Genomic DNA, 15,041 nt, shown 5'->3' with positions numbered 1-15,041 from the left:
TTATGTCCACCCTTGATACACATTATGAACCCACTTCAGAAGGGGTTCATGCTAGCACCTTTAGTTTAGCAACTACAGTGCAGATTTTGACTTTAAAAGGGGTGATTGCATAAGACATGCTCTATGTAGCCATTTTACATCTATTTTCAGTTGTATTTTTAACTTTTGAAACAAGTCCCCATCTACTTCAGTTACTTAGGAGAATGCTTCAACACTGTTTTGCTGTGAAGCTCCAGAAATGTTTTGTTATCTGTGAGCTCTGAAATTGATTTCAAGATTTGAGTTATTACCTCTCAAAGCACTTCAGCACTATAAGCCAGAGCTCAGTTTCGTATCCTCAGGCAGGGCTCTGCTGGCTCAAAACCTCAGCTCTGAAACTCCCTGCCTGAAGATCTGAGGCTGCAGAATCAGTGACATCATTTTCAAAATATATCTTCCTAAGAATTCTTTTTAATATATAAGCACAATGTGTTAATTCAGCATGTCTATTTTTTAATTAATATTGTCGTTTTATTTTGTATTATTCCATTCTATTTTTGACCTATTATTGTATTGTCTTATTGTCCTGAAATGTTTATACTTCATTTTGAAAAAAGCTACAGAAGTTCCAAAAAATGCTTTTAATCCGCGAGATAGAGTTAATTTTTTTTCCATGTGTCGAGCCGAGTAAAAGCTTTGCCTCTCTGTGTGTGTGAAACCCAGTGAAAAAAGAATTCCTTTTCAAGAGGAAAACAAGGCTGATTTGATACACATGATGACCACAAGGGGCTCAAGTGCATGACTGCTAATGTCCTAAATAAGATGAAAAGCATTCATGTTCCTTCAGGGGAGTGCATATTTCTGGCAGAGAAAACAAGTTGTATGTGTCTGAGATGGAGGCTGGAAAAGACTTGTTATTAATTCTTCCATTCATGTTGTCCTTTATCACTGCAGTATTTTTATGTTTACAGCAATTAGACTTACTGCGTCATGTCCCCAAATTATGCGTGACAATCAGTTCTATCCCTCAGCCTGGGATATAATTTGAAAATGGAAGTTTGATAGGTGAACACTATTTATTTATTGGAGTATATTTACAGTGAATTCGGTCTGCATCATGATTAGGACTCACAATGAGGATTTGGAGTGTAACAATTCTATGAGAGGTGTCAGTGACACCGCTCACAGAATGGCTCGTGTCACTGACTTTACATTTGCTATTTGATTTCTTGGAATTCTACCACTGGAAAATAATGCCTCTCATGTTTGTGTCTACAATTCGGCTTTGATTAACCACCTCTGTGTCACCAGTTTCCCCAGTCTCCGCATTGTTCGTATGCAGTCTCTTGTGGCCAAAATTAGTATTACAAAAGCAAGCATTTTGGGAAATGAGGCTTACTTTCCTCCTGAAAATAAAATCAGATCCACACAGATAATTGGATATATTTTTTCTCTCCAGTTCTACACACATTAGAATACCGAACATTTCTAGCTTCTTAAATGTTTATTTTCAGTTTTTCCTTGTATTTATTTTAAGAATTTTCCATGTCACTATTTTCAGAAACATCACAAGTAAAAAAAGTAAAGGTGATTTATCACACCGACCAAAAAGGTAAAATGCAGCTTAGACATTAGTGCATCAATAATGATTATAAAAGATAATGATTTATACCAATGACGGTGGTTATTTTTTTCTGCATTGTGTACTTTTACTTCCAATACTTATATAGTATAGTATATTTTAGATTATAATTACGTCATTTTAATGAATTAACATTTTTATTGCAGGACTTGCAACAGAGTACTTTTACATTGAGGTATTAGTACACCTGTACATGCTCTGGTTGTTGAGTTATACAATATTACCATTAGTCTATACATTTCTATATTTTTCACACATTGGAATATACTAGAGTTTGTGAATAATGTGTGTTGTTTTCTTGATGTAAATGTTCTACTTTCGCAGAGTTCAACAGGATCCATTTTGATCACTGACACTGGCAGTCATCAAGCCACTTAGATACAAATAAGCTACCTGCCGCACTTTCATTTGCATTCAGTATTTGGATGAGGATGTGCTGCTAACAAGTGCAGAAACGATTTGATCTGCTGCCTCTTCATTTCACACTTCTTGATGTTTATTTCTCAGATCAGTGCTGCTGACTGGGGACAGGCTGAAACTACATATAACCTCTATGAGGTTCTTTTCAAGGTCCACAAGGTATGTTAAGAGTAGCATGCCATTCAAAAACTGATCACTGCACTTTTCAACTCAGTGTACACGGCAGTTTTTCTCTTCCTAGGCGCGTAGAATAGTGTTTCACTAAGCAGACAATCTTGGCTCCCTCGACCTGAGGGGATATTAACCCCCGAGTCCCAAACCAATAAATGTAAACACAGAAAATTCTTCATTTAACTTGAGTTATATCACATGTTACATGTACTCTTCATTCCACAGTCTGAATTAATCAGGTTGAAAGTGAAGAGAGAACAAATCCTATTCCCCCAACATGCAATAATTCAAATTTTGGGTTACAGCTGTGGATGGCAGAGGATTGCTGGCTCCAGGCGAGGCTCTACTTGGGACTTGAGTACTCACCTGAGCAGCAAGACAATGAGTCTCTGTGCTTCAGTATTCTGGTGGGCCATGGTCAGAGCCACACCTTCAAGGTAGAGCTGGCCACTGACCTAGCTATCTGGGAGAAGTCTTTCCAAAGAGCTGTCTTCTTGGAAGTGCAGCGACTACAAGTGAGTATTTTCTGTTGCTAAACATAGGAGTCTTCCTGTTGTAGATGTTGCCTTTTGAAGATGTGCTGAATGCTACTCTGATTAAAGGAGTTCTGAGAGGAGAGCCTCTCACAGCTCCTTTCCCAACCGCAAAGGGCGACAGGAGGCATTTGAAGTTTGTGGGAAAAAAGACAACAACACTACTTTGTGTGCTCTAAATCAGAGGGCAGATTAGTTGCAGTAGCAGCCTATAATGATGCTGCAGCCAAATGACAAATCTGCCAAATATAAAACAAGACAACAAAAGATAAGAAAAAGCTCTTGGAGAAGAGGAAGTGATATAATAATCAGGATTATAAACATCGACCAAACTGAATTTAGATTTATCTGAAGTCTCTTTTCAATAATGTCTATATATATATATAAATAATCTGAAGCCTTATTCATAGTGAATTTCATTCACACATTAGCTGAGTTTAGTGTTTGTTTGCTTTTCTTGTGGTCAATACTCTGCCCTCCTGCCAGATAGGGAAAGGCATGGAAAGTGCATATTGTGTATTTTCTTATGATTATACTTCTGATAAAACCATGTAGTGTTGCAGTTATCTGTCAAAAATAAACCAGAAATTTAATCCATGGCAAGAACCTTCTAGTTTACTCATTACATCAGGATGCACCTCTGTCTTATATCTGAAACTGACACATGGGTGCCACTGTACCAGGGCTTCCCCATCCCTCTCCCCTCTCAAGCCTGGACACTTGCAGGTCACAGTCAAGAGGACCTTTAAATAATCTGAGGAAAATTTGGAAATAAATAACTTGTGAAATAAAGAATTTGGCAATTTATCTATCCCATTTATGGATTTTGACTGAAAACACTAAGAAACACTGTTTGCTTCTCTTTGTGATCAGCTGTGTTTTAATCAGGGGCCAGATGTGTATAGACTGTCCTGGAGTGTTTAAGTAAGGGATTATGGCCGACGAGGTGTTCATTAACAGAAATGAATCGGACGACACGGAGGCGTGCGCGTCGGACGGTTTTGCTTCCGTGAAGTCCGATTCATTTCTGTTAATGGACACCTCGAAGGGCATTATCCCGCTTATACCATGGTCACTTGCCAAAGAAAAGAAATTCGGACCATTAATTTACATTTTCATGCGTTTTACAATCAAAATATAAAGTTTTTCACAAGCCATAACTTAGTTTCCCTGGTAACGCCTGAGGGTTTGACTAATACCTGGAACAATCATTACTCTCCCGTAAGATTCTTACGCAACGGAAACGTTGTTCACTCCTCCAGTAAATAGGACGGACCATAGATACGACTTGGCAACGGGAGATATTCTAGTCCGCTCAGCGATGAGCCAGAAAGCTAACGCTATGCTAGCAAGATTCAAAGTCAATAACATTGCATACGGTTGACAAACAGTAAATATAATTTGACAGTATGCTAGCTAACATGAATAGCTAGCTAACCAGTCATGTCATTGTCCCCAAATCAATAGCAAGATTTCCACGAACAAATGACCGGCCGTGTGTAACGTTACTGTGGCCGCAGCCTGAAGCAGAGAGCTGAACAGCGAACGGGATGTGAGATTATTTGCATATCAGCAAATTTAGAGGGGAAGTGAACTTTCTGCAGCTTGTGTGTTACAGTCGCCACCCTGTGGTGTTCAGAGGATAAGACACTGAAAGACTAAAAAGTGATATACGGACACCTACTAAGTAGTTCCAGTCAAATTGACTGTTTACCGCTGTAAAATTAATGCGCTACGTGGCATATCAAATCTGAATTTTATATTTCCAGCACTGAGTGCAGTCCGTCAGTCCTTCAGTGTCTTATCCTCTGAACACCACAGGGTGTTCACTTCCCCTCTAAATTTACTGATACGCGAATAATCGAGAGGGAGGAATAATCTCACATTCGCTGTTCAGCTCTCTGCTTCAGGCTGCGGCCACAGTAACGTTACACACGGCCGGTCATTTGTTCGTGAAAATCGTGCTATTGATTTGGGGACAATGACATGACTGGTTAGCTAGCTAGTCTTGTTAGCTAGCATACTGTCAAATTATATTTACTGTTTGTCATCCATGCTCAATGTTATTGACTTTGAATCTTGCTAGCATAGCGTTAGCTTGCTGGCTCGTCGCTGAGCGGACTAGAATAAAAAATCGGGGAGGCAACTGTCCTCCGCTGCGCGTCGGACGGTTCTTAGGCCTCCGCGTCGTCCATTAACTTCTGTTTATGGACACCTCGTCGGGCATTATCCCTTACCCAGGGCCGCCTTAACCTAATGTTAGGCCCCGGGGCTGAGAGGTTTTGTAGGCCCTCCATCCCCTCAATGTATAGAGTCTCATTTTAAAAAAGCGTAATATCTAGGTAATCTACATCACAAAATGCAGTAGTTTCTTTCGAGACATACAACAGTGAATTTCCCTCTTTGAGCCAGAAAACACCATAATATTGTTATTAACATATCACTGAGCCCACTTGAGCATTAAACAACACGCTTTTTTTTAACAACCACATACAGTAACTTATGGTGAGAATAAAACCAAAATGTGTGCAAATATGACTTCAAACGATATTATGAAAAACATCACCAACCATCACCTGTCTGCACAAACATTGATAATAACGAATAACAGCATAAGCGAAGAACAGCAACAGATCAAAGTAGAAGCCTCTTCTCTGGCCTCAGCGGGCCCTGTGAACCAATCACATGCACCTGCACAGACACACAAACACACTCCATTCAGCCCCATGGATAGCAACATGGCCTAATGCCAGGTACCAAAAGGATGAAACTGAGCAACATTTATATAAGGTTTGCAGTGTAATCTTAAAACATAATTTAATTTGCGGAAACAGAAATATATTCTGTGCTCAATAAATGTATTTGCATGTTTGCTTGTATGCGTTTTAAGGTGCAATAATAACCTCTGCGCTCTCACAGACTCTTGCTGGCTGCGCTGCAGATCACTCACTCTTGCTCTCAGTCTCCCCTTCTGTGCGCTCAACTTCGCCTGCACACTGGCTTAAGTTAGCACTACGTTAACAACAGCTAATCTGAATTTAAGGTCTGATCTCTAAGTCTCCCACTGGGTTGACTTTGTGGCACATTTATATGGCTGTGCCAACTTGAGCGAGTATTCGCCATCATTGCTGCACTCTGTCCTCTGCTGCAGCGGCGCAGTTACGCGCGTCTCCGAGTGACACCTCCATCCCGATACAAGTCCAGCAGGCTCCACATTGATATAGTAAATAGCTACCCGCAGTGTCTCCACCTTGCTGAGTCGTTTGTCTTCCAGCTCCTGCGGCAGATGCTTTCTGAGCCGCGCGTGGCCTTCATTTACGCAGCGCACTCGAGCCGCTCCTTTTGCGGATGAACGCAGGCTCGAAGGAGTAATCACAAACGCCGAGGAGTCCGTGAAAGGAGAAATACGATAACCGTGTGTAAGGTAAACTCTGGCAGTGCACGGGGTCGAGGTATGCGGCGTCCAGGTGGAAGGGCAGTCCGAGGATGCGCTCCGGTGTGGAGAAGCCATGGAGAGCAAGCGTGGACATATGAAACAGGCTCCACTAACGCCTCTCTATTAATTAAAAAGGATAGAACATGTTTGCATGGGGTGTGATCCGGGGCAGAGAAGTAGCCCTATCTCTCTCATCAAGATACAAATTGTTTGCATAATGTTCCGACGACACTGTGAATTATTGATATTTGGAAATTGACTGGCATTGAGTGAGGCCCGCAGGCCGCCAGTTGCCCCTGATCTAGACAAACATCTAAGCAAATGTGCATTTTTCTTAAAACAATGCACAACCACAACAATTTAAAACCTGCACAACCTATAAATACAGCACTTTCTTACCTTTGTATTAGTGCTTTCGTCTGGTCTTGCCGACATGTTAGCATCTTTATTTTGACAGGACTCCGGTCCCATTTTCGCCCAATAAGCGCGCACTTTTGCGTCAATATTGTTTCCCCAGCGGCCAGGGTCACTGTTACATGTGTCATTTGACTCGTCTCCCCCTGACTGCTTTTCAGCCTGGTCCTCTCTCTGGGGCCCGTGTGCTCCTCCCTCCTCCTCCTTCCCTCCACTGCTGCGGGTGGTCCCCTGCTCCTCTCCAGCTACATCCACCTGCGCGGCCTGCGGCTCCTCCGCTCCCTCCGGTGTGTGAGATAGCGAGCTTCCCCTGGTGCTGGCTCCATCTTCAGCAGCAGCTGGTTTAAAAAAGCTTTGGGATCCTCTTCAGTAATTCTTTTTTGCGCAACTCTTTATAATAAGTGTTTTTCTTTTCTGGGCACCACTCTCAAACGTCCTCCCCGACATTTTCCACTAAATGTCACTCAATCATAGGGACACACCCCAAAACTAACTACAGACATTCTGATAGGTCAGCCCGCGGGCCATAGGCTATGGGGTCACGTGGGTCACTCCTAATTTGGATCAATCAGCAGCCACGTAACGTGCGATTAGAGTGATTGACAGAAAACCTGACAAGTTACAAAACAATATAATCTTTTCAGCTCATCGTGAACCTGAACTTGGGAGGCCCCTGAACTTGTGAGGCCCCTGGGCTTCAGCCCAGGTAAGCCTGTGCATTAAAGCGGCCTTGCCCTTACCTAACAAATGCCTGTCATGAGTTGCACTTCATATTTAGAATGGATTCTCTGAATACTACACTTGTACCAACAGTAGGCTACTACTTTCACTCATGAGGGTGTATACTTTAACATGATGGATTAATTTATAAAGCAGCATAACCTCATTTGTGTTGCACACTGAATATATTTTAACTTGGACGACCTGTCTACCAAAGCGTAGAGAAAACTGTTTTGAAACAGAGATGCATGACTACAGGGACTAAATCTGTGTAGCTGCACTTCCACTGAAGTACAGTGCTCTGCAAAAGTATTCAAACCCCCCCCCCCCTTGAACTTTTCCGCATTCTGTCACGTTTTAACTACAAAAGTAAATGTATTTTATTGGGATTTTATGTGATAGACCAACACAAAGTGGTGCATAATTGTGAAGTGGAAGGAAATTGATACATGATTTTATTATTTTTTTTACAAATAAACAGAAAAGTTTAGTGTGCAAAAGTATTCAGCCCCCTGAGTCAATACTTTGTAGAACCACCTTTTGCTGCAATGACAGCTGCAAGTCTTTTGGGGTAAGTCTCTATAAGTCATATAGAGAGTGAAATATTTGCCCATTCTTCCTTGCAAAATAGCTAAAGCTTAGTCTGATTGGATGGAGAGTGTCTGTGAACAGCAGTTTTCAAGTCTTGCCAGAGATTCTCAATTGGATTTAGGTTTGGACTTTGACTGGGCCATTCTAACACATGATGCTTTGATCTAATCTAATCATCTGACCAGAGCACCTTCCTCCACATGTTTGTTGTGCCCCCCACATGGCTTGTGGCAAACTGCATGGCTTTGTTTCAACAATGGCTTTCTTCTTGCCACTGTTGTGACCAGAATTGTCACCCCGAATCCTCAGGACCTCAACTCTGTAAACACTGGAGGGAGAGAAGATTGAATGATCACACAGAGTCAAAATTAACTTTCGCCTGTTGCAAGAGGGAGAACTCAACAGCTCAATACAGATCACGTGACCTGCTCCTGCAGCTGTACCCCAAGAGTTCCGAGTTCTCCGTTGTTTGCAGGCTCGTTTTATTGCAATCAAAGGGGCGTTACATTTCATAAAGCATAACCATATTTAGATACATTTTACAGTTTGCTCCACATCTTGTTGTTTGGTTGGGGGTGTTTTTAGGGTAGGGGGTGTTTTAAGCCATAAATGGGTGCATTCACACTTTGCTTCATATCCTGGTTGGGGGTGTTTTGCTTCCCCCCCCTGTCGTACCATCCCCTGTGCTCAAGGACGCATATTTGTGTCTTACTCCTCTGCTTCACTTTTGCTTTTGTAACTTTCCACTCTCTGTGTGCATAATAGACTGTTTGTCATCTGAATATCATAAAGCATAGAGAATATAAAAATCCACAATTCCCCCTTTTGAACTCATATATAGAGTTCAACACCAATAAAATTCAAAACAAACACACACTTGATATAAAAACAGTGAGATCCTTCATCCCACCTAAGACGACGACCTAAAGGTTCAAAACATACACTCAATCACACTCAAATAAAAAAAAAATAAAAAAAAAAAAAAATAAGAGAATAAACAAAAAAGCCCTGTTTTTTGGTGGTAGTTTGGCACACTACATGTAGGAGAGGAGCGCTATTTCACCTCCTCCCAGCCGGGGTTTCTTCGTTCTTCAGACTCCAGGGGTAGACTACCCTGGAGTCTTTGGTCACTGCAGGGGATTATTCTGCCCCTTTCTTGGCAGGACCTTCTACTGAGTCAGCCGACTCAGCGTTCTGCTCCTGGAGGTTTCTGTGTATGTCGGCCACAGTACGTTGTGGCTCCTCTGCTGCTGCGCACTGGCTCCAGTGGAACCAGGTGTCCCCCTTTCCTTTAAGGCGGACGGCGTGTGTTGTTCTCTCGGTGATCTGGAACGGACCTGTCCACCTAGGCTCCGTCCACTTTCTTTTGATTACTCTCAGTAACACCCACCCCACCTCTGGGGATGTGTGTCCACTCTCCTCCGTGCGTTGGCTCTGGACCTGTTTGGAGAAATGTGACACCAAACTATGCAGTTCGTTATAATACGCTCTTTTAGTCATTGTTTGTCCCTCCTCTTCTGTTAGAGGAAGTTTAGAGCTTGGTCCTGGGAAAGCTCTCCCTGTTTGTAGCTCGTCGGGAGTAAAACCTGTCGAGGTATTTACCGAGCTACGTATTGACATTAGGGCTAGTGGTAGGGCATCTACCCAATTGAGTTTGGTCTGTGCACAGATTTTTGCCAATTTGGTTTTGACTGATTGATTCATCCTTTCCACTTTTCCCTGGGACTGTGGATGATACACTGTCCCAAACCCATGTTTTAAACCCAGCATTGCCTCCACCTGCTGGAGGTCTTTATTTTTGAAATGTGTTCCATTGTCAGATCTAATTTTCTCAGGGAACCCGTGTCTAGGGATGTAATGGTTAATCAGACTTTTAATCACAGTCTGGCTGTCCTCCCTCTTTGCTGGCCATGCTTCCGGCCACCCTGTGTATGCATCCACACACATCAATATGTATCGATACCCTCGAACTGTCTGGATCATGTCAGTATAGTCTATTATGATCTCTTTTCCTGGGTTGGTCTGTAAAGGGTATCGTCCTGGTTCTGGCTTTATTGTTGGTTTCACATTAAACTGTGTACACTGTTCACACGTTTTAGTCAGGTATTGAGCCATGTCTTTCATGTACGGATGCCACCAGTGGTTCAGGTTCCTCATCATCTGAGCGACTCCTACGTGGCCTATCCCATGTGCTTCTTCCATAGCTGTCTGTCTAATTTCAGGAGGTAAAAGTGGTCTGCCGTCTGGACCACGCCATAGTCCATCTACTTCAGTCGCCCCTCGTGCTTTCCACAGAGTTTTCTCCTGTGGAGAGGCTTTGGTCTGTAAGTCAACTAGTCTTTTTAGGTCGATCGGTGGTCCGGTCTCTGTCTCGGAGCATAGTAGTATGGCTCTTTCTACGTACCCTGCTGCTTGTTTCGCTGTCTGATCAGCTGCATTGTTCCCTCTGGCTATTTTGTCTTTCCCTGTGCTGTGCCCTTTGCACTTGATGATTGCTACTTTCTTTGGTAACAATAATGCTTCTGCTAGTTCTTTCATTTCGGTCTCATGTTTGATTGGTTTGTCTCCAGCTGTTATGAATCCTGCTCTGAGCCACTGTCCTAATTCCACATGGACTGCTCCAGTGGCATAGGCTGAGTCTGTGTAGATGTTTACTTCCTGTTCTTGTGCTATTTTTAGAGCCTCAATTACAGCCACTACTTCTGCTCTTTGGGCGGATTGTGTTCCTTCAAGTCTCTCTGCTTTTAAGACAACTGTCTCTTTGCCCTGATCTTCTACTACTGCGTATGCAGCGCGGAGTCCATCTTGTTCGTGTCGGAAACAACATCCGTCTGTGAAAAGATCTCTAGCTCCTTCAATCGGGCTGGCCTGTAGGTCTGTTCTAACCTTTTCATCTTTTGCTGCTCTTTCTACACATAGGTGTGGTTCTCCTGCACCTATCTGGTCTGCCATGTTTATCCCTTCGTGTGTAAAGGTGATGTTTGGTGCTTCTAAGATTTTACTTAGTCGTCTCTGTCTCAGTGTGGTCAGCGTAAAAGTTTCTGAGTTAACATACGCTACTACACTGTGTGTTGTCAGGATTTTAAGCTGGTGCCCCATGACGATGTGCGCAGTTTTTTGGATGATTTTTGCTATCCCTGCCGCATGTTGCGTGCAAGGAGGATGCCTTCTTTCCATGTTATCTAGCATTATGCTCACAAACATGAGAATCACTCTCTCTCCCCCTTTTCTCTGGAACAGGATGCCATTAATGCATCCATCTGTTCCAGAGACATCAAGAAAAAATGGCTGTTTGTAATCGGGTGTTGCAAGTTCAGCAGCGGTTGCAAGGGATTGTTTTAGTTCGATAAAGGCTTTTTCCGCCAGTTGTGTCCATTCTACTTTAGCCGAAAGATTTCGCATGCCCTGATCCCTGACCAGCTGCCGGAGTGGTTGAGTCAATCCCGTGTAGTTCGCCACGAAGTTTCTACTGTAGCCTGTCAAACCAAGAAACGATAATACGTCTTTTACCTTCTCAGGTTTGGGGTGATGTAAGATCGTTGATCGATGCGCTGGAGACAAGCCCACCCCCTTTTGTGATACCATTCTTCCCAGAAATGAGACCTGTTTACGAGCAATTTGTAATTTTGATTTGCTGACTTTGAACCCTGTTTTGGCCAAATGTTCAAGGATAGTTTTGGTGGCAGCTAGACAAAGGGCGGCGGAGGGCGCGGCGATCAATAAATCATCAACGTATTGGACCAGAGTGGTGTTTTCTGGTAGCGCGCAATCCTTTAAAACTTGCTTTAGTACCTGATTAAAGATACCTGGGGAAAGGGTGAAACCCTGTGGGAGTCTGGTATATCGCAGCTGCCTGCCTTGATATGTAAAAGAGAAAATGTCACGGCGTTCTTCAGCGAGTGGTAGACAGAAAAATGCGTTGGCTAAGTCAATGCATGAAAACCATGTTTGTGATGGATCGAGGTTAGCCAGAGCCACATAGGGGTTAGGCACTGGCACCGTGGGCGTAAGGAGAATGTCATTAATACACCTTAAGTCATGTGCCATTCGATATTTCCCTGTGCCTTTCTTCTCTACTGGTAAGATAGGGATGTTCCAAGAGGAGTATGATTGCTCTAATACACCGGCTTGTAACAATCCTTCGATTGTGTCTGCTATGCCTGCCTCTGCCTGAGGTTTATGCGGATATTGTCTTATCCATAGCGGCGAATCAGTTTTCACTTTAAATGTTACTGGGGTACAATTAGTGAGCCCCACGTCCGTGGGACCCTCAGCCCACAAATGGTCAGGCAGTGAGGAAAGAATTTCCTGTGCCAGGTAGTGATCCGTTTTTTCTCTGCCGTGCGAGCGAGTAATTTGATCATGTTGTAACGTCGCTATATCTGAGCTGTTTGTCAAGATTTTATAGGTGCGCGTAGAGTCAGAGAATAAAACCTGCGGAATTTCAGTATGTCTCCAATCCGAGACACTTAATGCCCTTTTTACCATCCCACCTAATTCTTTAGCCTGATGCTGAGGATGTACAGCCAGCGAAACATGAGGGGCAGCTTCGTCCTCCATCATGTACCACTGCAACTGTTCAGGAGCCAAATCAAAACCCGCAGCCACCCCTTCTGGTGCAACATAAATGTTTTGACTATGTACATCCCAACACACCCCTTCAAGTTGATCCCTGAATTTCTCCTGATACCAATCAGTTTGTTGTCTATCATAAAACAGAGTCACATGCGGAGGGTCGGGGGGAGAGACAAACGGTTCGATTTGGGCTATCAAGGGCTTCCACTGCAGGTACGCAGAGAGGATGCCAGATGTGTCGGGGGTCTCTGGCTTTATCATGCCCCAGTATATGTCCGCGCATGCTTCTTCGACGGGAGCCATCAAATATTGACCTCCGGAGGGAGTGCCTGAGCAGTGTAAGGTGGTATGGTCTGGTAAAGTCACTGCGAGCCCGTCCGGGCTACACAAAATGGAGGCTCCCAGTTTGATGAGGAGGTCCCTCCCCAACAAATTCGCAGGGACGGTGGGGGAGTGGACAAAACTGTGCATCAGTGTTTGCCCCCCAATTTGAGTCGTTAGTGGAATAGTAATTGGCAGAGTTTGTTTTTCCCCAGAGAAGCCCATGACCGTAATGCGCTGTTTCGAGAGTTTGTCAGGTGGTGCCTGAATAAGTGTGGAACAGGTAGCACCCGTATCCACTAGGAAAGGGAGCACGTCTGTGTCGACCTTTATCGACAGCATCGGGTCTGCCGGATTGCTGCTGTCGGAGCCTCTCCGTGGGGTGTGCTATTGTTGTTGGTGCGCCTCTCCGTCCCAGCGTTCCCATCCGAACGCGGGAAGCTGGCGCGCAGCCGGAGCACTCTGCCCGCGAGGCTGTGGAGGTTTCTGCTCTCCAATGTGTGGACAATCTCTCACCCAGTGTCCTGTCTCCTCACAATAGTAGCAACGACCTCTCCCTTGTCCTCCCCTAGGTGGACCGCCCCTTCCACGCCCGCCTCCCCATGAGCCTCTGCCCCTACCATACCCCCGCGTGGGCCTCTGCTGTTGGTTTTGATTTTGATAAGGAGGTGGCTGGACCCAGGGTGGTGTTGGGTAAAGGTCTGGGGTTCCTGCGGCGCCCTGTGTAGCTACCAGCACCTTTTTATCAGGCTTTTTCTTATCATTAGTTTTTTGCCTGGCCTCTGCCAGCTGTATTTTCAGTAATTGAGCCTGCAGGTCTTTTACTGTCTGACTCTCATCCTCTACTTTATCCTGAGCTCGCAACAAATGATGTATGAGGTGGCGGTCCCACACTGTGGAATCGCAACCTGCCATGTCAGGGTTATTTTCCATGGCTTTTCTCACCTCCTCTGGAACACCCTTTAAGACGGCCGCCCTATACCACTCTCTCTGTACGCCTTCTTTTCCGGGGTGGCACCCGGTTTGTTTGATCCACATGTCCTTACTATGGTCTAAATACTCACGCGGGCTTTGTTTTGTGTCCCATTTTAGCTTTGGTACTGCAGCGGCACTAGGAAGAGGATATTTAACCCTCATGGCCTGACCCATTTTTGTGCTAACAGTAGTAAAAGGGATATCATCTCTGTCTTTATTTGTGCCTGCATCTTCCTCAAGGTCCCGTACATCGGACCCTGTAAGGCATCTACTTATTACTGCCCTGAAATCTCCTAACGCGAGCTTTTGGCCAGCTGTCAATTTATCTAGCTGACTCAACCATAAGGACCCTCCTTCTGCCACGGGGGGGTAGTTTATCCACTAAGGCTTGGACATCACCTATGGGGAATGGACGGTACTGCATAGTATTGCTCGAACCTGCCTGTATCAGTGGGAGTTGATATCGGATAGGTGGTCTAGATGAATGTCCTGTCTGAGACCTAGTTTGCATGCGGGCCTTTTCGGTCAGTTCCTTCATAACCCGGTGTGACTCTTCGATCTCTTGTTTTAGCTGTTCTAACGCTTTTCCGTCGTTATCTTCGCCCCATACTCCCCTCGCATGCATTGCCACCTCAGCTTCCTCGTCCCTATAGGGTCCTGATTCCCATCTGCCTTTTGCTGACATTTCAATCTCCCCTTCTCTGTCTTCCCTTTCATGTAGGAATCGGGCAATTTTGTCTTCGACTATTTTTTCTTTTTCCTCCTGCAATTGTATCTGTGTCAATTTTTCTCTAAGTAGTCTCTTTCTTTCTTCTGATTTGTCTTTTCCTCCCTGTGCTCCCTGCACCCACCTATCTATATCGGGCCCGCAGGCCCCTTCTGGTGTCTTTGCTCCCTCCTTTTCTTTCGGCCGCATCCATTTTATCAAATCCACCTCAGAAAGGCCTAACTGCACTTCCTGATTTGTTCCGTCTCTCTGTCCCCTTAATAAAAACGGCTCTGGCTCAATATGATTTGTCTGCTTCTGAGCAGTGTCCTGCCTTTGGGGTGTGGGAAGCGGTGCGTGAGATGTTATTTCTGAAGCTGCCGTAACGCTTATACCGCTACGTGATTCTGTCCAGTCACTATCTTGGGCGTTATCTATATAGATTTTCCCTGATGTTATCTGCAGTGAGGGATATATACCCGGTGTAGGTTTAGTAAGCGGAGCACTTGGACATGCAGTCGAGTACGGTGGGGGATTTGGAACCGGGGGGTTGTCTAT

The 15,041-nt window shown here is 44.4% G+C and overlaps 1 protein-coding gene across 2 annotated transcripts in view; it reads left to right on the top strand.

The window, feature by feature from the left end:
* The window catches only part of sntg2 (syntrophin, gamma 2), a 106,517-nt gene that overhangs the window by 75,983 nt on the left and 15,493 nt on the right, over positions 1-15,041 (top strand). For both annotated transcript variants that reach the window (XM_030443549.1, XM_030443548.1), the window contains 2 exons: positions 2,129-2,200; positions 2,518-2,727. In XM_030443549.1, the coding sequence (XP_030299409.1) occupies positions 2,129-2,200; positions 2,518-2,727 (282 nt within the window). The remainder of the gene's footprint in view (positions 1-2,128; positions 2,201-2,517; positions 2,728-15,041) is intronic.

This window comes from Sparus aurata, chromosome 16 (assembly GCF_900880675.1).
Source record: "Sparus aurata chromosome 16, fSpaAur1.1, whole genome shotgun sequence".
Taxonomy (NCBI): Eukaryota; Metazoa; Chordata; class Actinopteri; order Spariformes; family Sparidae; genus Sparus; species Sparus aurata.
This window is presented reverse-complemented; position numbering and strand designations above follow the sequence as displayed.